The sequence below is a fragment of the Malus domestica genome, chromosome 02 (assembly GCF_042453785.1).
Source record: "Malus domestica chromosome 02, GDT2T_hap1".
NCBI lineage: Eukaryota > Viridiplantae > Streptophyta > Magnoliopsida > Rosales > Rosaceae > Malus > Malus domestica.
Window position 1 is genome coordinate 28340476 of NC_091662.1, and position 25857 is coordinate 28366332.

General features: G+C 35.6%; 3 protein-coding genes and 1 long non-coding RNA gene across 10 annotated transcripts; 3 read left to right on the plus strand and 1 right to left on the minus strand.

Moving 5' to 3' along the window:
* On the plus strand, positions 1-2108 carry LOC114821469 (glycine-rich protein A3-like). Of its 2 annotated transcripts, XM_029093661.2 has the most exons (4): positions 1-90; positions 781-891; positions 982-1021; positions 1646-2108. In XM_029093661.2, the coding sequence occupies exons 2-4, from the start codon at positions 808-810 to the stop codon at positions 1894-1896; spliced, it is 375 nt and encodes a 124-aa protein (XP_028949494.1). In that variant the 5' UTR covers positions 1-90; positions 781-807; the 3' UTR covers positions 1897-2108. The 2 variants fall into 2 exon arrangements, with proteins under 2 accessions (XP_028949494.1, XP_028949492.1); XM_029093659.2 differs by having other exon boundaries at positions 781-1021.
* Positions 2109-15443: 13335 nt separating this feature from the next.
* On the plus strand, positions 15444-18027 carry LOC114823592 (glycine-rich protein A3-like). Of its 2 annotated transcripts, none has more exons than XM_029099027.2 (3): positions 15444-15742; positions 16404-16773; positions 17576-18027. In XM_029099027.2, exons 2-3 carry the CDS (start codon positions 16428-16430, stop codon positions 17818-17820), a joined length of 591 nt encoding a protein of 196 aa, XP_028954860.1. In that variant the 5' UTR covers positions 15444-15742; positions 16404-16427; the 3' UTR covers positions 17821-18027. The 2 variants fall into 2 exon arrangements, with proteins under 2 accessions (XP_028954860.1, XP_028954861.1); XM_029099028.2 differs by having other exon boundaries at positions 15740-15823.
* Positions 18028-18822: 795 nt separating this feature from the next.
* Positions 18823-22903, plus strand: LOC103407965 (glycine-rich protein A3-like). 5 transcript variants are annotated; one of them, XM_008346847.4, is made up of 4 exons: positions 18823-18963; positions 20110-20198; positions 20284-20647; positions 22449-22903. In XM_008346847.4, the coding sequence occupies exons 3-4, from the start codon at positions 20308-20310 to the stop codon at positions 22700-22702; spliced, it is 594 nt and encodes a 197-aa protein (XP_008345069.2). In that variant the 5' UTR covers positions 18823-18963; positions 20110-20198; positions 20284-20307; the 3' UTR covers positions 22703-22903. The 5 variants fall into 5 exon arrangements, with proteins under 5 accessions (XP_008345069.2, XP_008345075.2, XP_017192653.2 ...); XM_008346853.4 differs by having other exon boundaries at positions 20110-20175; XM_017337164.3 differs by having other exon boundaries at positions 20120-20198.
* Positions 22904-23655: 752 nt separating this feature from the next.
* LOC108170127 (uncharacterized) lies at positions 23656-25061 on the minus strand. Its single transcript, XR_001786484.3, has 3 exons — positions 24532-25061; positions 24340-24412; positions 23656-24163 (listed from the first exon to the last, which is right to left on the minus strand). It is a non-coding gene; the product is annotated as an uncharacterized lncRNA (long non-coding RNA).
* Positions 25062-25857: the final 796 nt, after the last annotated feature.

Consider the following 25857-nt stretch of genomic DNA (forward strand, 5'->3'; position numbering starts at 1 on the left):
CATATACACTTCATTTCTTTCAAGTTCCACACCTACACGTTTGTTTGAGTATTGCTTAGGGCAAACTTAACAGTCCCAACACAACCGTTTGTGAGCCACCTCTCTCTCTCTAATGTCTAGTTATTGTCCTCTGTTTCTGCATTAATATATATAATGATTTATATATGAACATGGATTTCTTATTATTTGAAGATTAATGGCTGGTTATATATAAGCTCGTGAGATATACTAACGCATGCAAATGTTTAGAGATTTACGTCCTGCTTAATTGGAAAGCATTTTCTTTATCTAGGGTTCTGAAGATTGGTCCCAGAGTAATGAGTTTAAATTTCTGCATCCATTTTGTGTGTGGTTTTGCTGACATTTATAATTGATTGACAAGTGTTCATAAACTTAACCATTCTTAACTCTGTTGTCATAAATTTAATATGTGTTAATCAATGATCGATGCCACAAAGAGACCACACACAAAATGAGTGTAGAAAACTGGTCGCGGGATAATATCTTTTATTATTATAAGCTAAGCATAGCAATATATTGTTGCAATTATCTATGATATGTTACAACAAAATTCTCTAACATGTTATGTTCCTTAAACCATGAATTAAGTAAAATCATGACTTAAGGTGCCTCCCATTTGACAAGTACTAGATGATCATTTTATCTAAATACGTAGTGATGAATTTTTCAAGGTGTCATTTTATGGTTGGCGCGTTTTATAATTACTTGTTTTATTTTATTTTTCATTTTCTTCAGTAATTTTTGAATAATGATATGCAGGTAGGCATCAATCTCACGTACTTGAAGATGGGAGGTGGAAAGCAGGAGAAACATGAGACAAGTGAGAAAGGACTATTTTCATATGGTTATGGTGGATCACACCCTCCACAAGGATATGGATATCCCCCGCAAGCATATGGTGGTGGTGGATCATACCCTTCTTCAGGGGGGTACCCTCCAGCTGCGTATCCTTCTTATGGGGGATATCCACCAACCTCCTACCCTCCACCCGGTTATTCAGGTACTTCAGCGTCTTCCCATTCTGCATGCAATCGAATCACATCACGGTTGTCCCTAATCTATTTTTTAACTTTATGTTTTTCTGGGTTTATAATAATTTTGAATTTATATTTACTTGGGTACTCTACACAATTATAGGCCAATAATATTCATGGGTATATTAATCAAATGGCGGAATTCAGAATTTTATTGAAGGATGACAATCTGATTGTGTTTTTTTCCCCGCATTTACAATGGAAGAGATAGAGAGAAGAGAAATATATGAAGGAAAATATTATGGAGACCACATTTTTAACAGTTTGCATGACAAAAAATTAGACACGGAATGATGAAACAAAAGAAAATACATAGATATAAAATTTTGAAAGAAAACTGTTATTAACACTCTAAAAATAAGCATATTTTTCTTTTTAAATATAGAAAGTTTAGAGTGTACAATGAAATTTTTAAAGTACCAATAACAATTTTCTCATTTTGCATCAATATTTATCATTTGATATTCTTAATTTTCTTCCAGCTAGTGATCATTATATATGAAGAACCAACTAAAATGAAATTAAAGTCTAATATATATATATATTATATATTTTTGTTTTCTTGGTGACTGAAAGATTATTACGTACAGGGCATGGATCTGGCATGGGAATGGGAGGGATGTTAGCTGGGGGTGCTGCCGCAGCTGCTGCTGCGTATGGTGCTAACCATCTTGTGCATGGAACTGGGGCACCCCATGGCTATGGCGCTTACCATGGTTCCCAGGGCTACGGCTACGGGGGAGGCCACGGCTACGGCGGTCATGGCAAATTTAAGCACGGGAAATTTAAGCATGGCAAGTATGGCAAGCCCTTTGGGGGCAAGTTCAAGAAATGGAAGTAAACATGTGATATGGTGGATCCAATTAAGGCAAATATTATGCTCGGTTCATTCTAAGCTAATATATTTACGCCCTTTCCACTAATTACTTTAAACATGTATTTGTATTCTAATAGTTATTTATATTAAAAATACAATATAAATAAAGGCGTATTTGTATTGTAATTTTCTCTTTCCAAGGGGCTATACATTAATATTAGGGGCTATAATTCTCATTTTTCTTGCCACTTAGTACTACGGTCTAATGATATTCCTCTTCATTTGTAAGTAAGAGGTTTTAGTTTCGATTCTTGCCGAAAACGAATTTGAACCGTATTATTACTAACTCATTGTGAGGCTTATCTCACCACTCCCCTATCCTCTTAGTGTAGATAATATCGTTTGTTAAAAAAAAAAAAAGTATGATTTTACTTGGATTCAAGTGTCTTTTCTGTTCTATTAAAAATGCTCTCATCTTGATGCTGCTTGTATTGGTTCGCCGTGTGGCTTTTCGTTATAATTTATTCTCGTTTCAAAATCAATCTTTTCCTTTTTGTCATTTAAATTCGCTAATCTTGATAATATTTTTTCTCAAATGATAAACTGATTTATTAATAATCAAATACGAACTAATACATTAGGGGCTCGTTTGAGCAATACTTTTAAATGATTGAATTCGTTTTTAGATAACTGAAAACGCTTTTAGTACAAATGCAAGTAAATTTTGAAAAAGTACCTGAAGTGCCAAGTGGTTTTGGAACCCAAATTGTTTTTTTCTCTAAAAGTATTTCTCAGTAATTTAAAAACATTTTCCAAACGAGTCATAACATTAGTAGCAAGGATATTGAAAAGCCAGATTTCCACAGATTTCCACAGATTGTGGGATTTGGAGATAGTCTTCTTTCTAATACACTTGAAGTCGTAGTTGACTTTAGTGAAGATTGGAGCTCGAAGCTCAGCACCAGATCCAACCATTTTGCTTTTTGATTCAACTGAGTTCTTCGTTGAAAACCTAGACAAAATCAAATCACAGTCTCACATCCCTTTGATTCAAATCGAACCAAACTCTGAGGCCATGTTAGTTTTGTATAGGTTTGTGAATTGTTTTGGTGAGTTTTATAGTAGAAATCACTGAGAAATTGATGAACTCAGTAAGCTAGAATTGCAGAGAACAATGGAGGATAAAAAGTGAAGTAAGTTGCTCCTTGGATTTGATTGGATTCGGTTACAACATGACACTAAAAGTGTGAGGAAATAAGAAGTTGTTATACATACATCAGCAAGGCTTCAATCACAACACATGGACAACTTGAACAACACAGCTGCTATAACAGCTGGCGTACATCCAACGGTTTAAATTGCCATAATCTTAGTCACCTATTTACAAAACATGAACAATGAATTTGAAACCCACAAATAATGAAGAACAATCTGCAAAGGAAGAATTTGCGTCAGTGCTTATATTTCAAAACTTATTTGTCGGTGATGTGGCATGTTTTAAATCCTACAAAATTACAATAGTGGAGATGATGCGAAATGTGAGTGCACCAATCTTAAATGTAGAGACTCAAGATCCACCATTTAAATTGATACTTTAGAACAAAACAACGTATCAAATACAAGTTTCTATTTGGGCCAACCACAAACTTATAAGAGTCGGTGCCCCTTGTATTATTCAATAAAACTCGTTAACATTATTGTTTTAGGTATTTCGATATAGACCAATCAACGTGCACAACTTTAGTAAAACTCCTTTTCACTTGCTTTTATCTATTTGCCCTTCGTTAACTTATAAGATTTAATTAAAATTCTTAATTTATGCATTCTTCTTTTTCCTAATTTGAATTTTGAATTATTAACACTGATAATTACCTATGACTAAGATCTTCTCTTATTTATATTTGAAAAAAATTGGAGTCTACGCGTGAAAAAAATACTTAGCATCCTTATTAACTTCTAACAAATGTACAAATATTGAATAATGTATCTACTAGTAGTACTCCTCTACCTATGACAAAGACATTTCATTTAAGTGTAATTGTGCAAATCATAAATTAGATTTGATTATGGTTATTCTTCCCTATTATGACTTGTATTCCTTAGAGGAGAAGGATTTTTCCCTCCCTTATTACTATAAATAAAGGTACTGCATAGGGGGAATAACACATCATCTACACAACCCTACAAACATATATCTCTCTATATTTTCTCTATGCTGCCAACCCACTCTTCCTGTCAGTTAAACATAGGTCACAACACGTTATCATCACGCTCCTACCACTGTGCTTATGAATCTAACGTGGAAATTTTCTGCATCAAACCAGTTCATCAATATCATCACGCAATTAGGTTCTTTCAAAACAATGATTTTTATCTCGATATTTTTCCAGTCTTGATAGCATGAACATTCACCATAATGCATGACCTAACTTTAAGTTCTTCGAATTTTAGATTCTATATAAATTGTGTATGCATTATATCCATAATTGTTGAATTATGTGGATTGATACTACCATGAATTGCATCATATATCTGCTCATGCATTGAATTATTTGATTAAATATGCATTGAATTAATTGAAAAGAAAGAACAAATTGAAAAAAAAAATTTAGGGTTTTTCGAACCCATGACCCGAGCCACGCACAAAGCCATCATGCTCCACTAGGAAAACCCGATACCTATGGTGTCTAACCCAAAAACCCCAACTCGCCTACAGCAAGACCATGGCCTTGCTGTGCAAATTTGTGGCAAAATCTGAACCAAAATCATTGCAATTCCAGAAGAATTTTATCAAATTTGGGTGAAATTCAAGTTTGAATTTCATGGGTTTTCCTTTTTCTTTTTCCCCAACGTCGAGGTACCCTCTCTATCACTACGAATTGGCTCGCCGTTGAACCTACGACTTTGTACCAAGAAGTGTATCTCAAAACCCAGCCGCCTGAAGCAGCGGGCCTGCTTTCTTTCCCCGGCGACACAACCTAGTTCTGACCTAGGGTGTTTTGGACTTGACCCAAGCCCACTTGGGCTTTATTTCTCTTAGCCCGCATCACAGAGCCCAAATTGGGCCTCTGTTGGACTCAGCTCGCGACACTAACCCATGGATATGATGTCCTTGTGTCCTACGACGCACTGGATTTCGTCTCCCTGGGTTCTTATATTTGCATCACACTAGATTATAGCCCAAAGCTGGAACACCAGTGCATTTCACCGCGAAGCACCGGAACACACCTCTGAGTGGGCTTACAGCCCTAGCTTGCTCCTTGCCACACTTGATTAGTGCCCATATGGGCCTCTCATTTTTTTTTTTTTTTTGGCCTATTCATGCAGCCCGTTTACTACTAATGGGCTAGCAGCCCAATCCTTTTGGGGCTTGATCAGCCTGTGTCCAACACAGCTCATTTTTTTTAGGCCTGGACCACGACAGCAATTTGACCTGTGGGCTTTGGCCCATTATTTTGGGCTCCTGATTTTAATTGTTTATGTTTAGACAAGTTGGGTTTTATAATTTTTCACCCACACTTTAAATTTAGCCCGAAGTTCAAATAATTAATTCAATTATAATTCTAGACCTGAAGTTCTATTTGCATATTTTCTTGTTGCATATTTCTGTATATATTTGTGTTTGTCTGTAGGAACATATGAACCTGAAGTTCATAATTCTTTCGAAACCTGAAGTTTCTAGAAACATGCCTGGCTTGAAAACCTGAAGTTTTCCTATAAAAAAATCACCCATGAAAGCCCGAAGTTTTTTCATGTAAATTTAAACCAATACATATTTATTAGAACCTGAATATTCTACTCCTATGTGAATGGATTGATTTTTTTCTCCATTACACTAACCACATCTTATCCATTTATTTTGTGATAAGAACATGTCGAATTTGAACAAACTCTACTTCATCGCTTTGGTGGTCTCTAGAAGAAACTACCTCAAGTGGGTCCAAGATGTGAAGCTCCACCTCACCGCAAAGAATTTGCATCGTGCCATTGAAGATGAGACGGACAACCCGGTAGGCGAAGCTAAGAAAGCCACTACCATGATCTTCATCTAAAGACACATTCATGATGCACTGCAAACTAAGTACCTTGCTGAGAAAGATCCAAGAGCACTTTAGGTCGCTTTGGCTGATCGCTTTGATCACCAAAATGACATCTTCTTGCCTGAAGTAAGACATGACTAGCAACATTTACGCTTCCAAGACTTTAAGTCTGTGAATGAATATAATTCTGAAGTTTGTCGAATCCGATCACTTCTCAAGTTCTGTAACGAGACCTTGACCAAAGAGGATCTCCTGTAGAATACATATTCGACATTCTTTGCTATTAATATTGTCCTGCAACAACAATATAGGGCTTAGAAATTCACTAAGTTTTTGGATTTGATCTCTATTTTACTTCTCACTAAAAAACAGAATTAGCTGTTGATGAAGAACCATCAAGCTCGACATACTGGGGCGACTGATGTGCCTGAAGCACATTATAGCACAAACCAATGTCCAAAACACGTGGTAAGGGCGGCCATAAGCCACCCCGTCAAGGGTCAACAAAGTCAAGGCTCATCTAAAGGAGGAAACCGAGCCCAGAAGTGCTCTAACCTCGCTCACAAGGCCCCAAACTTCAAGAATAAGGGCAAAGCACCTGAAACCATGGATACAAACATGTGCTACAATGTGGTTCAAAGGACCATTGATCCTGTGTTTGTCTTGCTCCCTAGAATGTTGTAGGTAAATATCATTCTCGTTGTAAGAAGTTTGAATCAAACTTTATGTAAGTAGATAAACTGGAGAGTTTCAAGATGGAAGTTTCTGACTTTCAAGAGACTGTTACCCCTATGGAAGATTAGAATCTTAGACATGATCTATTTCTAATTAAATTTTAGAATAATGGGGCCGAATTCCACATAGTGGCCAAACCCCCCTTGTTTTTTGGTTTAATTTTGAACAATTTCCTTTATGTTTGGATTATTTGATGGTGATTTGTTTTTTGGATATTAAGTTTTTAATTAATTACCATTCTTGAATACTTAAATTATTTTGAAGTGATGCTTGTTTTTAGAACTTTTATGAATGTGACTGTGACCGATCCATATTAATTTTTATTTCTAGGTATAACATGTGGGAAAGTTAGTTGTCTGGCAAATAGTGCAACCACGCACACTGTTTTGCGTGAACACTTCTATTTCATTAACTTCATACCTAAAACTGCACTTCTGACAACCCTCTCAGGACCATCCAACCTGATCAAACGGTACCGTAAGGGACGTATAATGTTGTCCAATGGTATAATCTTGACCATTGATGAGGCACTATATTCTCCACGTTCCGGAAGAACGTTGTTGAGTTTCAAGGACATTAGAGATAATAATTACCACGCTGAAACCTATGTAGAAAACGAAGTTGAATTTTTGTGCATCACTTCCTACGAATATGGCCAGAAACGTATTCTAGAGAAGATGGAGCTATGAGAACCCGAAATTTTTTTAGTTAGTTAGTAGTGCAATTGTTTGTTTTAACTCTCTAAATTATATAGTTAGTTAGACTAATATGTAGATTGGTCCATATGTTTGAGATTCATTATATATATATGTATATATATTATACTATATACTTTTGACAAAAGGACCAATACAATACTTTGTTGTTATTAATTTATTGATTTTTATTTTTTATTTATTTATTTGTTTCTTTCTTCTAGACAATAACTCCAATAAGGAGTTCACAATCTCCTTTTCTCATATCTACCGTAGTTTGAAAATGGGGGGAAAAAGCCCTAACTTTTTCTCTCTTCGAATTTCAGAAGCAAGAAATAAGTTTTGTCTTTGGGTCTTCAATTCCATACTTGTCTAGAATCAAACTGGAGTAGCCAACAAGTAATTCATGAGGTAAGTTTGTTTTATTTCCTTATGACTGTACAATTGAGCTTGTGATTTCCATGCTTCTTTCTCTTTTACCACCACGTAAGAATTTAAAATCAGGAGGTGTGTTATTTTCATTTGCTAGGATTTTCATCTCAATCAAGTTACCGTGTGGTAGTCAGATGAATCCTCCTCTTACTACTAGCAAGCAGCAGGTGTTCAATTTATGTGGCTTTGTGGCTTGTGTCACCTGAGTGTTAGTTCCAGGAGAACTTGTGGAGTCTATGGAAGCAGGAGGTGAAGGTCTAAGAAGCAGGTGCTGAAGAGTCTAGAGTTAGGAATCATGATTGTTTGGATAAGTAAGAGTTTTTTTAGCCAGTTAAAAAAGAAACAAAAACGTGTATAAATAGGGAGTTAGTAGTTCTCTTGAGAATTAACAATAATAGAAATGCCAGACAAAAAGCTTTATAGTTTCAGAAGGTTAGTGAAGGAGAAATGGTGCTAAGAGTTGAAGTAATTTTCTTTTGGTTAGACTTCTTATTCCTTTTATTTGTTTCATCCTTCTATTTTAGTGGGCTTTGAAGAGGTTGGTTAATCAATAGTCAATCTCTTTCAGCCAAAAACCTCCATAATTTTATATTATAGAATGTTCAGTTTCCCCTTTGATTTCAAAATATTCTTTTGTTCTATTGCTGTTTAAAACAGAGAGCTTTCATAAACTCAAAAAGAAAGAGTCTTTTATGTTGAGGTTTTGGTTATGGATTGGTAGGAAGGAAGGGATTTCAAGGTGAAATTTTGACACATGAAACTTTTGAACTAGTCATCTTAGTCAATAAACAAATTTTGGTGTTGGAAACGAGTTCTGATTGTAATAATATATATTTAGATATTAGGGTTCGTACAGATATCCAATATTAATTTTGCATAACAAATTTCCACTATACAAAAACTTTTAGTTTTAAAACTATTTTACTAGAAAACTAAAGTATGTTTTGTTTGGGTTATATTATACATACTTATTAAAGTATGTATTCTAAAAAGTTTGTCTATAGTACGAGTTATATTTTAAATTGTGTGCTTAAATAGTGATAGTTTATACTTTGAATAGGAACTCACGAGCTGGACCAAGATAATTGATTAGTTTGGCAGTTACGTGGACTTATGTTGTAGCTTTGGAACTAGGTAGAGGGTGCTTGGGAAACCTTATAATTATTTATTCATTTATTATCTGATTAATACATATTGATTGGTATTTATCTATTTGATTGGATTCATAAACTCATTGCCTATACGATTACTTGGATGGATTGATATACATGTTTTTCCTTCATTTGTTAAACAATGAATTGATTACCTTGAGTTGAGATTCTTGTGAAGGAGATAGGGAAATGGGCAATGAGGAAGGCTTTTGTGTAGTTGAGCCTAATTCTTGGCAGGTACCAGGCCTCAGGTCAGCCCCAAAGTGCACAATAATTTAAGGGTAATACGAGACTGGTGAAAGGGAATTAGGCAAGAGCACTAACAAAAGGGAAATATGGTGTTTGGGTTCAGGTTAATGGGTTTGAAGAGAGAAACTTTGTGCATTCTTACATATCAATTTTCTAATGTGTTTTAACTAAAAAATAAAATAAAATAATATACTCATGGTTATATATTGAGGTATAATGTCCCTACTAAGCTTTATACTCACCCTAGTTAAATTTGTGCACGTTTGAAACCAGAGAAGTAAGTCTTGTGCTAAAGATGTTACTCACTATATGATATGTGTAAATAGAAATAAAATAAAGAGCTTGGTGGTGTTTGCTCTTTTGTTTGAATAAGGAACAAGAAGCTTTATGTAAGTTTATTTAAAGTGTGCTTTGTAAAACTTGAGAATTACCTCTTGGTGAATGAATGTGAATTATGTTTGAACATGTTTATACCTTCTAATTTTTTTTTTTTCTTTCTTCACTTTTTGACTAGGGATTAATCTGTTCTTAAAGATTTTATTCCATATTAAATTGTGAATCATGCTTTAATTGGAGTTTTAAGTTAATTCTCTGATTGGGGTGTGACAGGAGCGTATCTCGAGTGGTCTATATACTACGATCATACACCCTATAGAAAGCCACTATGAGCCTAGCCCTACCTCTTGGATCGCGTAGGAAATTACACTTTGGCGTGATCGTTTGGGACATCCTGGATGTACAGCGATGCGCCGTATCTTCAAATCATCACACGAGCATCCACTAACCCGAAGTTTAGGTTCGATTCAAGGAATCACATGTTAAACTTGCTCCATAGGAAAGCTTATTATTAAGCCTTCTTATGACAAGATTCGTTCGGATCGTCTTATTTTTCTACAGAGGATTCAGGGGGACATTTGTGGACCAATTCACCCTCCTTGCAGACCATTTAGATATTTTATGGTTCTAGTTGACACTTCCACACGTTGGTCACACGTGTGCTTGTTATCCATAAGGAACGTTGCATTCTCCAAACTATTGGCTCAGGTTATCAAGCCCAGGGCTCACCATCCTGATTATCCGATCAAATCTATTCAATTGGATAATGCTGGAGAATTCACATCTAAAACTTTTGATGACTATTACATGTCAGTTGGGATTGAAGTTGAACATCCAATATCTCATGTTCACACCCAGAACGGCTTGGCAGAGGCATTCATTAAGCGCTTACAAATGATTGCATGCAGCCATATAGCGCCCTTCAGTTGGTTACTAGATACGAACCCGACATATCGCATTTGCTCGTTTATGGTTGTGCAGCCTATGTGCCGATTTCGCCGCCCTTACGTACAAAAATAGGGTCTCGAAAAAGGATGAGAATCTATGTTGGATATGATTTTCCTTCGATTATTCGTTACTTAGAACCTTTGACAGGTGATCTATTTACCACTCATTTAGTGGATTGTCACTTCTATGAGACAATCTTCCCGTAATTAGGGGAAGATAAGAACGTCAACGTCCATAATGGATCCCCATACTTCTCTGTCTAAAACTGAAGTGTAGTGTATATTAGATCTTCATAGCGTAGCTCAAAGCATGCCAGATGATTTCACCGATCTAATGCAAGTGACAATATCACATATTCCAACTGCGAATGTGTCTGCAAAGATAAATGTACCAAATGTATGATAGACTTGCCTCTTGGAAGCCCAGGATGCCATTTTGGCCAATCCACGTACATTAGTGGCTAGCCAATCATCTGCCCCTACACAGAAGCATGGTAGACCACTTGTTTCAAATAATTCACACCTTCGGAAGAGGAAACCCACAGCACAAGCCCCTGAATAACCTACCTTGAATTCGACTGTCACCTATTCATTCTATCAAACTTATGAGGAAATTCTAGATTACGGAAGCGTCCTTGATGAGACGAATCCACCTCCCCAGATTCGTGAGATTTTGGTCTATTATGCTAGCTTGGATGATGTTTGATGTAGAAATGAGATGATCGTCGATGATGCATTAGCATATGCAGTAGCTACTGGGACCATATTGAGCGATGACATTGAACCTCGTTCTTTTGATGAATGTCGACGTAGAACCGATTAGTCAAACTGAAAACAAGCAATCCAAGTCGAATTAGATTCGCTTGTGAAACATAAGGTGTTTGGACTTGTAGCTCATACTCTTCCATATGTGAAGCCCGTTAGTTAGAAGTGGGTTTTCTTTTGGAAGCATAATGAGAATAACGAAATTGTGCATTACAAAGCTCGTATTGCTGTGCAAGGCTTCTCACAACGCACCGAGATTGACTATAGCAAAACTTATTCACCTGTTATGGATGTGATTAATTTTCTCTACCTTATCAGTTTGATACTTTCTGAAAATCTAAGTATGCAGTGGGTGGACGTAGTAACTGCGTATCTTTATGGGGGTCTTGATACAAAAATTTATATGAAAGTTCCCAACAGACTTATATTGACTAGATCAAATATTTCCAAACCCTGAAACACGCTTTCAATTCGGCTGAGGCGTTCACTCTACGATTTGAAGCAATTCAGAAGAATGTGATATAACCGTCTGAGTGAGTAGTTGACTAGTCAAGGATATGTGAACAACAAACTATGCCTTTGTGTGTTCATTAAGGAGTCACATTCCGGTTTTGCGATTTTGCAGTATATGTCAATGATATGAATCTCATCAGAACTTCTGAAGAGCTTGAGAGAATTGTCGCGCACCTAAGGTCAGAATTTGAGATGAAAGATCTAGGAAAGACTAGATATTGTCTCGGTCTCGAGATAGAGCACCGTTCGGATGGAATCTTAGTACATCGATCGAACTACACCCAGAAGGTGTTGCACTATTTTAACGAGAATAAAGCGAAGCCTTCGAGTACTCCTATGATCATTCAATCACTAAATGCAAAACGAGATCCCTTCTGTCTGAATGAGGATGATGATGAGATTTTGGAGCCTGAAGTTCCTTATCTAAGTGCATAGGCGCTTTATTGTACCTAGCTTAATGCACTAAACCCAACATCTCATTCGTTGTTAATCTTTTAGCAAGATATAGTAATGCACCAACACGCAGACACTGGACACATCTTCCGTTACCTTAAAGGTACCAAGGATTTGGGCTTGTTATATCCCTATAAATCCTTGAGTGATGCTGCACCCTCTAATCTCAAGTCGATTTTTGCCTTGTTGGTCATGCCGATGCATGATACTTATCTGATCCGCACAAGGTACGCTCTCAAACGTGTTATGTCTTTACCGTTGGAGGCACTGCAATCTCTTGGAGGTCAACTAAACAGACCTTAGTTGCCACTTCGTCTAATCATTCTGAAATTCTCACTCTACACGAAGCAACTCGGGAACGCTTCTAGCTGAGAGCAATTGTGGGCCATATTCAAAGCTCCTGCAATCTTTACCCCATCGTTGACATCTCGAAGATGATCTATGAAGACAATGCAGCATGCATCGAAGAGCTCAAGAAGGGTTACATCAAATGAGACAACATCAAGCACATTGCGCTGAAGTTTTTCTTCTCACATCAATAATAAGAGCATCTGAATATTGAAGTCACGCAAATCCGTTCACAAGACAATATGGCCAACCTCTTCACCAAATCACTACCGAATGCGAAGTTTTAAAAGCTTGTTCAAGAAATTGGTATGCGTAAACTTCTAAGTTGTAACATTGTTAGTTCTCTTTAGAATTGTGTCAAACTTAGGGGGAGTATCATGAAGTATACTAGCTTAATCTTAATATACTCTTTTTCCTTACGATTAAGAGCATTTCTCCCACTGGGTTTTTGTTACCTAACGAGGTTTTGACGAGGCACCCACCTTGGATTGATCATATCCCTAATGATGTCCCTTAGACGTTTCATTTGACTTTGCATTACTCACGCATTTTTCCTTAAACTATGGATTTTGTCCCTACTCTGGTTTTACCATAGCCTTAGGGTTTTTTGTGAGACTTACTTCCTTATGTAAGTTCCTACCTTATTAAGACTAGCGTGTTCCCAGAATCAGTGCCGACAAATCGACTTCCTCAACTCTACATGATGCCGAATCTACTTGAGTATTTACACACTCAAGGGAGAGTGTTATAAACTTCGTATTTAAGTGTGATTGTCTAAATCCTAGATTATATTTAATTCTTGTTATTCTTCCCTATTAGGACTTGTATTCCTTGGAGGAGAAGGATTCTTCCCTTCCTTATTACTATAAATAAAGGCACTGGGTAGAGAGAATAACACATCCTCTACACAACCCTACAAACACATATCTCTCTCTCTCTATATATTTTCTCTGTGTCGCCGGCCTCTTCTTCCTGTCAGTTAAACATAGGCCGCAACAAATATTAAATTTTTAGGTTTTTTCTGAAATATACTAAGGCGCACTATTGGGTTGATATATATTAGTAATATGGAAATATTTTTCTCATTGATTAGAAAATTTATTTTACAGAAAAAGAGGGACAACTAGTGGCCACGATTATTCACCATTTTAGCCCTGAGGAGGCTATGAGGAATTTTACCTTATCCGTGACCACAGTTGAGCAAACTCACCAACTCGGAGCATCGAACCCGAAACCTCTCATATTTTTTTGTTTATTGGGTTGATATAAACTAGTAATATGGAAATATTTTTCTCATTGACTAGACAATGTGATCACGTTTCAAAAGAAGCATTAGAAGTTTTTGTGGAAGACATATATAAAGTACACGCGTTCATGTAGCTCAGAGCAATACTTCTTACCATGTGAACTTTCCTTTCCAAAATATACACATTGTTTGGCAAATTAGAAGATCATTTTTCTTTTAGTACAAAGGAGGTATGCAAATTAAAAGATTATTATATACACACATTGTTTTATTCTACAGTACCATAGAAACAGATCGGAATATCAGATATTAAGAACAAAATATAATTATTATTCTATACAATGAAAAGAAAATATTCTATACCGACACTTTAGTGGTTTCCACTCCTATTTTCATTTTCTTCTTCCGATTAATTAGTTTTAATTTTGATTTCATGTAGGTTATTGATTTTAGCGCTGCTAATTTAGCTTATTGCTCTTTACCAGGGAGTATAAAAGATTATAAATATTCTGTATTGAACGCTATTCTAAAAATTTCCGCCTAGCATCGTTTAGGTGTTAGGCGGTTAACCACTGTTATGATTAATATCTAAGCATTTGAAAATTAAGTGCATCTAGACCCATTTAGGCAGCCACCTAGCCCGCCTAAACCCACCTAGATTACGATTCTCACTTAAATAAAAAATTGATAACTTTCATTTGCATTTTACTTTTGTCAACAAAATGTAAGAGACACATTTTACATCACGACAGTACTACACGATCCAAAGAATTTGCTTTGTATGTTTGGTCAAGCGAAGCTATTTATCGTACCAGAGGGGGCACAATCCTCCCGTTGGATTTGTTGGCAAAAGCTTTCATTTGGTTGGTTCAACAAAACAAATTTCGTAAAATTGTAAAACTAGCTAATCTTCACAATTACTGTTGGTGTAAAAATGCGGTTTGAGTATCATGAAGCCAATGAAGTTGCTCATCGGCTTGCAAAATTTATTTTATCCAATGATGTTAGGTTGGTTGAATTAGAAATGCCAATTACTTTTATAGAAAAACTAATGAAAATGACTTGAAAATTTTGAGTTTTAACAATAATGACAAAATAAAGGGTAAAATAAATAGTATCAGGATTGACTTTTTAGTGTGAAAATATAGTTTTTCGTTAAAGTGAACAGTACCAGAGCTTTTCGTTAAAGTTCCTTACTTTTATTCATGACGCTCTTAGACTATCTCAAATCTTTGGATTAAAACCTAAAATTTTTAATTAAAAAACAAAATTAATCTAGAAACCGTTTTTTTTTTTTTTTTTTGCTCCAATAGTTTTGAGTTACAATTTTAGCTCAAAATTATTAAAGAATGAATTTAAGTTAATTTTTATTTCGGTTGCTAATCTAACATATAATCTAATAAAATTTATCGTTTAATAAATTATTATTATTATTTTTAAAATTTGTCGAAATTTTAACCCAAAACTTATTTCAAACTCAAACTATTAGAGAATGATTGCATTAATAACCCAAACAATTAGAGATGGTTACAGAATATCCTCTAATATGAAATCAAGGCCTTTCTGTTTTATTTTTTAATTTTTTTCAAACCAATAAAATTTCTCTCTGAAACTTCCTGGTAAGATAGTGGAAAGAGCAATTAAATAGGGTCAAATGGCCTCTTTCCTTTCCTCTATCCGTCCTATATATCCTCATCTACTTCCCCAGATGAACTTTAATTTATTACGTTATCTCCAAAGCTTCTTCTTTAAGTTTGGGACACGCGTTCGCCGAAAAAGTAAATTACATGTCCACGCGCCTTCTTTTTCTTTGTGTGCTTAAAGCCGACTCCGCATACAAATCTCGACACAGATATCGTCGCACCTCAACACGACTAAGTTCCGATCGCAAAGACTCTGCATTCTGCAACGTAGATTTGGTGAATTACCCAGAGAAGAAAATCAAAAGATAATCAAGTTGGTGAGCAAAATCTTTCTTCCTCCCTGGTTATCATCTTCTTGTTATTTGATAATTGTTCTATTAGTTGATGTTGAAATACTGGTAACTTTTAACTGCTTACAAGAATTTTGTTCTGGGTTTTTGGATCTGTGAATTTGTATTACTTCTTGGTTGTTGAATGATGTCTGTGGAGGTTGAATGATGTCTGTGGAGGTGCAGCGTCTTTATCACTTTTCTTTTCAGTTTTGCCGGAATTGGGATTTTTATGAAGAGGGTTTGGTATTCAAATCTTATTGATGGATTGGGCTGCTTGGAATTTTTACATTATTTGGGATTCTGTAGCTTTTTGCCCAGACGATCTTTTTGTGTTTGAAGTTGCCACAGTCAAACAGTTCTTGCAAATCAGAAACCGTTTTGAGAAAAAAAGGACTTCTGTTTAAAATATTAGTGATCAATCCATTGTTGCCCAGAATTAAGAATCTGTTATTCATATTTTTGGGCCAATTTTGTGAAATCTTTCTGTAATATAGTATGTGTGTCGCTCCTGTTGTACTCCGTTGAAGTAGCGAACTTCGCCAAGGCGGAGTATGATGTGATTTGGGACTGGGCGTGTTTGTTTCTATTTGTTTACTTTTGGTCATTGGTTTCCCAACTGATCTTTTGGATGAATGATATTATGTAGGAATTAGTTACGAGCTCAAGTAAGATGGATGGTGGAAGAGACAACAAAGATGATAATGAAAAAGGGCTGTTTTCAAATCTTGCTGGATATGCTGCTGGACACTACCCACAGCATGGAGCCTACCCTCCACAAGGATACGGATATCCTCCGCAAGCGCATGGACCACCGGGTTACCCTCCTCAAGTTGGGTACCCTCCCTATGGTGGGTACCCTCCTTCAGGCGGTTATCCTCCTCCAGGCGGTTATCCTCCTCCGGGCGGTTATCCTCCATCTGGTTATCCTCCCCCTGGGGGTTATCCACCATCTGCTTATCCTGCCCATGGTGGATATCCACCAGCCGGATATCCAGGTTCATCATCTCACCATTCAGGTAATCAAATTGCCGTTACTTAGTTTCTTATACTATATGAAGAGTAATATGTGAGATTGTTAGTATAGTTCAGTTTCAACTGTGAGACTATGACTTAGTAACGTTATACCTGAACGGTCTTTCAATGGATTTTGTGGTAGCATATATCTCAAGGGAGAAAGGTAGCTTAAAATGGCCAGTATGTGATGTTTTAGCGTATCCTTTGGTTTACTTTTTTTAATAACACAATAAGACTATTAGAACCTTGGCTAACTAGGGCTATTTCAAGAACCAAGGTCAACCACTCGAGCAATCTAAACCAATCAAAGTTTTGTGGTCTGGATTGAGTTTTCTTTTCTATATTATAACTATTTTCCTCAGGTCTATGGCATCGGTGGCGTGCAATGTGTGTGATGTAAATTTGGACTTTTTACTGCCATAAAATGTTTTGAGGTCCTAGGTTATTATTACTGTAAGAGAAAAGAACAAAAATTGGTTTTGGAAAAAAAGTGTTAACCAAACAGAACCTGTGTCGATGACCAAAATGTTTGAATTGCTAGAACGTTGTTGGTAATTGGCTAGTTGCATGAGATCGTTAATATAAATTCTATTTAAGTTCCAGAAATTCATGGGAGCACTTTAATTTCAATGCATGAATTGTGAGAAGGAGCGGTTGAATATAATTAAGTTGATAATTGTATGTAATATTTCACTATACTAGATGCCGATGACCATCAGATAAGAACCACCAAAAGGTTCTTAGAATAATATGTGACGCGCCACTACTTTTGTTAGAATTTTTGCTAATATGAAACTATAACAGGGCATGGACCTAATATTGGAGGGATGCTAGCTGGAGGTGCTGCTGCTGCAGCTGCTGCTTACGGGGCTCACCATCTTGTGCATAGTGGAGGTCACCATGGGTATGGTTATGGAGGTCACCACGGCTATGGACACGGGAAGTTCAAGCACGGCCATGGTCACGGGAAGTTCAAACATGGAAAATTTAAGCACGGGAAGTTTGGCAAGCGCTTTGGATTCGGGGGGAAGTTCAGGAAGTGGAAGTGATCGAGATTACTATTGAAGATCGAAGTCCTCTGTATTTGATGTTGTTGATATTTTAATTGGCCTTTTAATAATTACTTCAGACTGGATTCTTTGGATTTTTTTTACCTCTGTAAATGAGGCTACTGCTACCATATGTCAGTTTGGTTCTTTTGGTTCGATGATGTATATATAGAATTCTTAGTAGTGAGCAACTTGATGGATTTTCTACTTTCTTTTTATCCTCCTTGTCAATATGTTAATGTAAGTATACGGTAAATATGGGCTCACAAGGGAGCATTAGTTTTGTGCTTAATCGTAATTGGGCTTTCGTTTGTGTATGTTTGCTCTGTAGCCACGTTAGAGAAATGAAAATGAACTTAATAAATTTAAGGTATGTTAAAGAAAGAAATGCTGCTGAATGTAGGATGTTGCCGCTAAGGCATGGTTCAAAGACCTCCGACCGCCTTGGTCTTTGTTCTTTCCCGGGACGGCCTCCCCAGTCCCCCGGAAGCCATGGCCAGAACCTGCTAATATTGTTATTGTTATTTTCCCTTTGTGTTTTCTCCTTACATTGGACTGGCCTCTTTGACATGTCCTTTTTTTGTTGGTGTTGATGTTTAATTTCTTGAGGATTTAACTCCTGTGCTTTGTTCCGTTTTGCCTTGTTGGCAGATTTTGAATGAAACATCTAATTACCAAAAACGTGATGGTGTAATCGTTACACTTAGAGACGTAGAAGAGAAAGTATACATACCATTTTGTTTATTTACATATTATATCCAAATAATGTAGCTCATTGCAGCAGTTATTGGGTGGTTGGATGTAAACGTGTCTTTGCATGTCCGCTTGCATCTAGCAATATTAGGGATGCCCTTAACAGGTCATCTTCCCCCCTTTTTTTCCTCTTTCCTTTCCATTTCCAACAACTCTCCTCCTAATTATAAGTATTTTACAGCTCCTCATCTTCTTTTAACAGTTTTACACACGCGTTTGACCCAACAAAATATAGATAATAAAGAAAATAAAAAACGCACACGCATTTGTTTGTGCGTGTGTGTATGGTCGAAGCCTCCAACGATCCAACTGCACATGCAACGGGAGAACAAGAAACAACGTTTCCAAAAATTTGTCACACCAATCTCAAGTATTCTGCAACATCAATTGGTGAGCATTCTATATTTTTCTCTTTTAGCTTTTGAAATCATGGTAAACTTTCATTGCCTCTATGAATATTTCTTGTGGTTATGTAGATTTTTCGTATTTTCTTCTGGGTTTGTGGTTTTCTGATTTTGGTTGTCATTGTTTCTTTTTATTGATTTAAATTGATGGAATTGCTTCTGACATGATTTTCTTTTGTGATTTCTTTTAGCATTGTGAGAATCATTTAATTATTTTGGGATTCTTTTACAAGCACGGGTTTCGTAGGGGATTTGTATTTTCATCGTGATAGACCATGGTTTAAATCTTTGTTTTTCTTGAGATACATCATGCACACTTCATATAATCTTACTTCGCTAATCGCTAAGTTATATAACCACCATTAAATTATCTTTTGTTCAAATTCTTATACCAAAAGAAAAGAAGGTGTGGAGCAAAAGTTAATGATCATAGGGTTTATATCTTTATTGAAATTGGAATTAGATTTCCAAAACCCTGCACTCGTGAGAATGTTATGATGTAAGGGGGGCTTTACTCAAATTCTAAAATTATTTTGACAATTTGATTACTTTAATATGTTTCTTGTGCACGCTTGTTTCAAACAATATGATGAACTTTTGACACCAAAGGGTGTCGAACTAGGCTAGTGGTTACCAGGTCAGATATGTACTTTAGGCCTCTATTACTGTTAGGAGATGGTTGTTCATGTCTAATCCCCTTCTGAATTCGGATCCCCTCAAAATTAAGAATCATTTCAATATGCATACCTTGAATTTGAAGGGTTATCCATTTCTATCCAATCCTATGTACCATACGAGGCCTTAGAGATATCACAGACCTAATGGATGTTTTAATTTGTAAACACCTATGAAAGAAATAATTAGAAAGAACTTCAAAGGAATTTCCTTTGACATGATCAATTTTTTATCATAGTGGTTGATAACATTCTCATATTTCCATGGTATGGACGCATACTCTTACATCTGCTTTATTTGGTCACTTGAACTGCTGATATCTCATCCCAAATTGTCATATAAATTTGTGCACAATGTTGTATAGTTATGTCCAACTTGGAATTTTTTCTTTGCAGTTGAATTTTAGCAGAATAATTGTTGCTATTTACTATAAGTAAACGGTTGTTGTTTCATTTAGGAATCTTCAGAACAAAATCTTGGGCGTGATTCTATGAACACCTCTCCATAGCAGAACTTTGTCAAAGTAGTAAACTTTTCCAAGAAAGAGTATGAAGTGATATGGGTTTGCTTTGTGCATGGCTGTTGGCTGTGTTTGCCTCTATCATGTTTTTTAATGTTAATTTTTTTGTAGGCATTAGTTTAAAGTTGAAGTAATATGGGAGGGGGAACAGGAAACAACGACGAGTCTACTGACAGAGGGCTATTTTCAAACCTTGCTGGATTTGCTTCTGGACACCTTGCACGACCTGGATCACACCATGGATATCCCCAAGGTGGATATCCTCCCCAAGCTGGGTACCCCCCTCAAGGCGGTTACCCTCCCCAAGGTGGGTACCCTCCTCAAGGCGGTTACCCTCCCCAAGGTGGATACCCTCCTTCCGGTGGGTACCCTCCATCTGGATATCCTCCCGCAGGATATCCACCAACAGCCCATCCAGCCCCTGGTGGATATCCACCAGCCGGTTATCCAGGTCCATCAGCTCCACATCATTCAGGTAACAGAATCACTGTCATTTAGTTCTCTTATATAATTTGTGATATGTGATAGTATAGTTCAGTTTCAATAAATTTATCCTCAGCGGTCCTCCATATATTTTATTATGGTATACTTTGGATGTGGTTCATAATCCTTGACATTCTTTGATTAACCGTAATAGTATTCAAAGTTTGATCAAAGTCCCTTGACTTCGTACATCTCATTATATTACTATTAATATTTATATTTTTATAGTTTTGACATTAATTGTTTGATATTTTATGAGATTTATAATCCTATAAATTTATAATCCCTCATTACAATACTATTAGAAACGGTTACAATAAAAAAATTCAAACATTTTGATTTTAAAAAATGGATAAAAACGATGTAAAAATAAGAAATAATAAATGGCAAAAGAATGTATCCATATTGTTACAAAAATTGGTACATTTTACAAAAAAAATAGGTACATTTGACATATAACAAAGTGGTACATTAATAAAGAAGAATGGGTACATTATAAATAAATTAGGGTACAGATAAAAGATTAAAAAATTATGAGTACAAATGAATTTTTAAAAAAATATAGGTACTAAAAGAAATTAATACATGGGTACAAAATAAAACTAAAAAGAAAATACTACAAATTTTAAAAAAAATGTTGCAAATTAAAAGTGGGTACAAACTAAAAATATAAATGTATGATACAAAGTTTAGGCATAAAACATAAATATACCATATGTAATTTTTCTATCATTGATTAAATATACAATGTCACGTGACGGTATACACATGGGTACAAACACAAATAAAACTTTAAAAAATTGGACACAAAAAGAAACTAATATATAGGTACAAATTAAAAATGAAAAGAAAATTGGTACAAATTAAAAAATATTTGCAATAAAAATAGGTACAAACTAAAAATAAAAATATATGATAAAAAATTTAGTCATAAATATAAATATACTAATTGTAACATTTTTAACACTAAATGAATATATTTAAAAATAAAAATATTTTATTATTCATATAATTAATGATGTTATTAATACCCAAGAACCATGATCAAAAATTGAAAATAAATAGGATTTTAATCAATGCAGTAACAAAAAGAAGGATGTGAACCTAATTTTCCCTTTTATTATTGATTTCCCGTCTAAGAGAAGCTTCAACTGAGGTAGCAAACTTTTTCTTCTCAATAGTTATTTCTTGAATCTCAGAACCCTAGGGTTGTTTAAGAACTGAATTGAACCACTCAAGCAATCCAAATTAAACTGATAAAAGTTGTGTAGTTTGGATTGGAGCCTCTTCTCGATACATTTTGCTCCAGAAAATAAATCTGTTCAACTGAACCAAACCGATGCTGATGACCATTCAGAATGAGAATATAGTTGGAAAGCTGTTGGTAGACTTACATACACCTTCCTCTTTGTTTTAGAGGATCGCAAGCATCAATTAGGGTTTAATTAAGGAATGAGAGCTGATTTTCACACACCTTTTATAGCTTTTCCCACACCCCTCTTTGTTCCAGGCCATCGGATTGAATAAATCAAACGAAAACAACGGACATAATTAGCCAGGGTTGTGTAGGAAGCTATAAAAGGTGTGTGTTTATCATTTTCCTTAAAGGAATTAATTAGTGTTGTGCATCACTTTATAAGCCATGTAGTGCATGTTTCCGTTCCTCTTGTTTCTTCCATGTAATAATTAAGAAATTATTGCTAAATGTTTAAGATATTACGTACATTTCTCTACATACAATATTCTACGATTTTCGGTTGCGATTTTAGCTGACGAAAATATATATATTACAGGGCGTGGATCATCAGGTATGGGGATGGGGGCCATGTTAGCTGGGGGTGCTGCTGCCGCAGCTGCTGGCTACGGAGTTCACCATCTTGTGCATGGGAGTCACCATGGTGGCGGATACGGTCATGGCGGCGGATATGGTCATGGCGGTGGATATGGTCATGGTGGCTATGGGGGCTTCGGTCATGGAAAGTTCAAACATGGGAAACATGGAAAGTTTAAGCATGGGAAACATGGCAAGTTCAAGAAATGGAAGTAATAGTTCATCTAAGGAAATCGAATGGAGGGTTCAGATCCAAATCCCTTCCTCTATTGATAATATTATATTACAATTGGTATTTTCATATGCAGGTGTTTGAAAGATGTTATTGTGTTCTTTTTTTCCGAAAGGATGTTATTGTGCATGCCCATACGCAGTTTTACAAGTTTATTTGTTTAATCTTACAAGCTTAGTTCTTTGTGTTTTTGTGATTCAAATATCTTTTTCTATTTGTTAAATCTTTATTAATGTTTGATAATCCGTCTTACAAGATCATTATCCTTGCCTCCTTTTTTGGATCTTTCTTTCAAGGCTTTATTACTTCTGTGGTACATGGATCATCGACGGCAGCACAAGTAGGTGCCTGTGCAACACCACAGGTGAGAGAATAGGTAGAGAAAATGGATTTTAGTGATGATTATATATCCTTATGGATCTTCTTTCAATTCATTACTATATGGTCTCATTTGGTAGCTCGGACTGTACTGACTATTTCAGTCGGATAGGATAAATAGACATCGGATATTACTGGCTAAATTAGTCAGACATTTGGTGTAAATCGGACTAATGTTTTGTTTGGCAACTCGGACTGTACTTACTATTTTAATCAGATAGTATAAATAGACACCGAATATTATTGACTAAATTAGTCAGACATTTGGTGTAAATCGGACTAATGACTGTATTAGTTATACCAGTGGCGGAGCCAGGATTTCGGATTAGGAGGGGCCTCTCACAAATATTAAAAAAAATTAAATCGATAGTAGTTACAAAACTGTTAACCAAAACATCATAGTATGTATATGAAAAGTAACCAAAATTCAAAATAACATAGCATTGATAATATTACATATTCCCAATAATTAAAATAATTGTCCTCTATACTATTAAAAATATCCTTTTCAATATAAGCAACCAAACAATCGTTCATCCACAAATCACCCATTCGATTGCGTAGGGTGTTCTTAACAATATTCATAGCAGAAAAGACTCGCTCTACACTTGCTGTTGCAACCGGTAAGATGAGTGCCAGTGTCAAAAGCAAGTACACTAACGGATAAGTATGATCTTTCTTGGTTCCAACCATCTTTTGTGCAAGATAACAACATAAACAATAGGCAGCATCCTGTGATGTGCTATACTCCAACCAATTAGGAAATTGAGTAAACCAAGCAGGATTGAACCTTCTAGGCTTTGTCCCAAAATTTGTGTAGGGAAATGCATGGGTTTTTGGTTGACAAGGTTTATTTTGGAGATAGGCTCTTCGAACTTGGTCTCGAACATTAGGATGATAACTCAAAATCGGTCTACGCAATCCAGGATCATACTGGAGAGTTTCCGAGTTAATTTCCATAGAATCCACACAAGTTTGTTTTGAACTACTTTCATTGTTCTTTGGACTCTTTGGAGACGGTTCTAATATCTCAGGTTGTGTTTTTCTTTTGAAATATCTTTCCATAACTGAAAAGTAAAAAAACATAGATTGACTAACTTTAAATTAAAAGAAATATGAACATATATGCTAATTTTACAAACTAAAACAAATTAGGCAATAGTTAAGAGAAATTGCAAGACATCAATTTAATCATAATTTATAAACAAAAAATTGTAACAGGAATTGAGAGTAAAATACATACTTTGGGTTGTTGACCAATTAACTAAACTTCAATGTCTTTTTTATGGAATGATGGAATAATTGAATTCTTTAATCTGCAAAAAAAATATTATTTGTTAAATTAATTTACAATTGTAGATGACAACATATATGAATTAGCAAATTATAAAAAAAAAAATTGAAAATGACAACTATGAAGATTCGAAGTTCATACTCTTGATAGATTGATACACTGTACGGCTTGTGTACCACGGGAGGGATCAGACTGAGAGAAGCAGTGTTGAGAAGGAGAGAGCTACGGGAGGGAGAAACGAAGAAGAAGAAGAGAGAGATCAGAAAACATAAAAAAAATAAACAAGGTGGGCCCCACGGGCTCACCAATTAAGGCTTTAAAACAATTTTAAAATATAAAAGAGGGTAGGGGTGTTTCAAGTGTTCTGACTATTTTTTCAAACTAGCAGCAGAGCAACAGTAGGCTAGAATTAGAGAATAATAAAATACTAATTTTTAGTATTGGGAAAATGAATGGAAGATGAAGTGTTGGAAGTTGGAATAGGTTATAGGTAGTCTTTAGGGTTATATAAAGAGGGCCGGATATTCTTAAAATATTTAAAGAGAGCCGGATAGTTTGTCTAGGAAATATGAATGATTTAACTGAAAATAATAAAATAATAAGTAGTACTAATTTTTAGTTATAAACAAAAGCAGGATGGGCCTAGGACTACTGTGGTCCTATGGTCCCTCCGCCCCTGAGTTATACTGTATTTGGTATACAACATTACTTAAATACAATTAATACAAAGTTTCAATAATATATAGATAAATTTAGATAATTTTGGTAGAGTTCCAAAAAAATTACATAAATTTCTGGAAAAATCCAACTTTTAGGATTTTGTAATATATAAATCCACAAAGATCAACAAAATACAATCCACACATGGAATCAATCCCCACGGATGCAGACCCAACCCCGGGCTCAAAACATCTTCGTTGTCGTCGAGGAAAATAGCAGGTGATGCGGCGAAACAAAGAGAAAAAGAAGAAGACGACGAAGATGAACCTTAGACGAGAAATAGCAGGTGATGCAGCAGAGAGTGATGCGAGAGAAGAACGGAGTGAGTGAGAGAAATTCACCTGACTAATAATACATAGCTTTTAGAGTAAATTACCGATTTGCCCCTGAACTCACCCAACTTTCGATTTTCCTCTAAACTTTTTAATTGGAAAATTAAGGAGTTAAATTATTATTATTTTTTTGGCCAATTTGGCCCCTGTTGTTAATTTTTCATTCATTTCATCCAAAATTCTGTTAAATTAAAACATGTGCACAACATGTGTGGGTAGTTCGGTCATTTCATTCTTTAAAATAATTGAAAACCTTATATTTCTAAAATATAAACCTATGCAAATATGTGTGATTCTATAGCTTTTGTGTCTAAATGCCTAGTGAAGTGACGTTTTTGTCCACTAAGGAGAGTTACGTGGTTTGCTCATGATAAGAATTAACGTTAATTTGGATGAAATTTATGAAAAACTAATG

What these genes read in the sequence shown, in the direction of transcription:
- LOC114821469 (XM_029093659.2), top strand. Translation starts at nt 808, where the DNA reads ATGGGAGGTGGAAAGCAGGAGAAACATGAGACAAGTGAGAAAGGACTA. An exon ending in CCCTCCACCCGGTTATTCAG is followed by an intron (nt 1,022 to 1,645) that starts GTACTTCAGCGT and finishes TATTACGTACAG; the next exon opens with GGCATGGATCTGGCATGGGA.
- LOC114823592 (XM_029099027.2), top strand. Translation starts at nt 16,428, where the DNA reads ATGGATGGTGGAAGAGACAACAAAGATGATAATGAAAAAGGGCTGTTT. An exon ending in TTCATCATCTCACCATTCAG is followed by an intron (nt 16,774 to 17,575) that starts GTAATCAAATTG and finishes AAACTATAACAG; the next exon opens with GGCATGGACCTAATATTGGA.
- LOC103407965 (XM_008346847.4), top strand. Translation starts at nt 20,308, where the DNA reads ATGGGAGGGGGAACAGGAAACAACGACGAGTCTACTGACAGAGGGCTA. An exon ending in ATCAGCTCCACATCATTCAG is followed by an intron (nt 20,648 to 22,448) that starts GTAACAGAATCA and finishes TATATATTACAG; the next exon opens with GGCGTGGATCATCAGGTATG.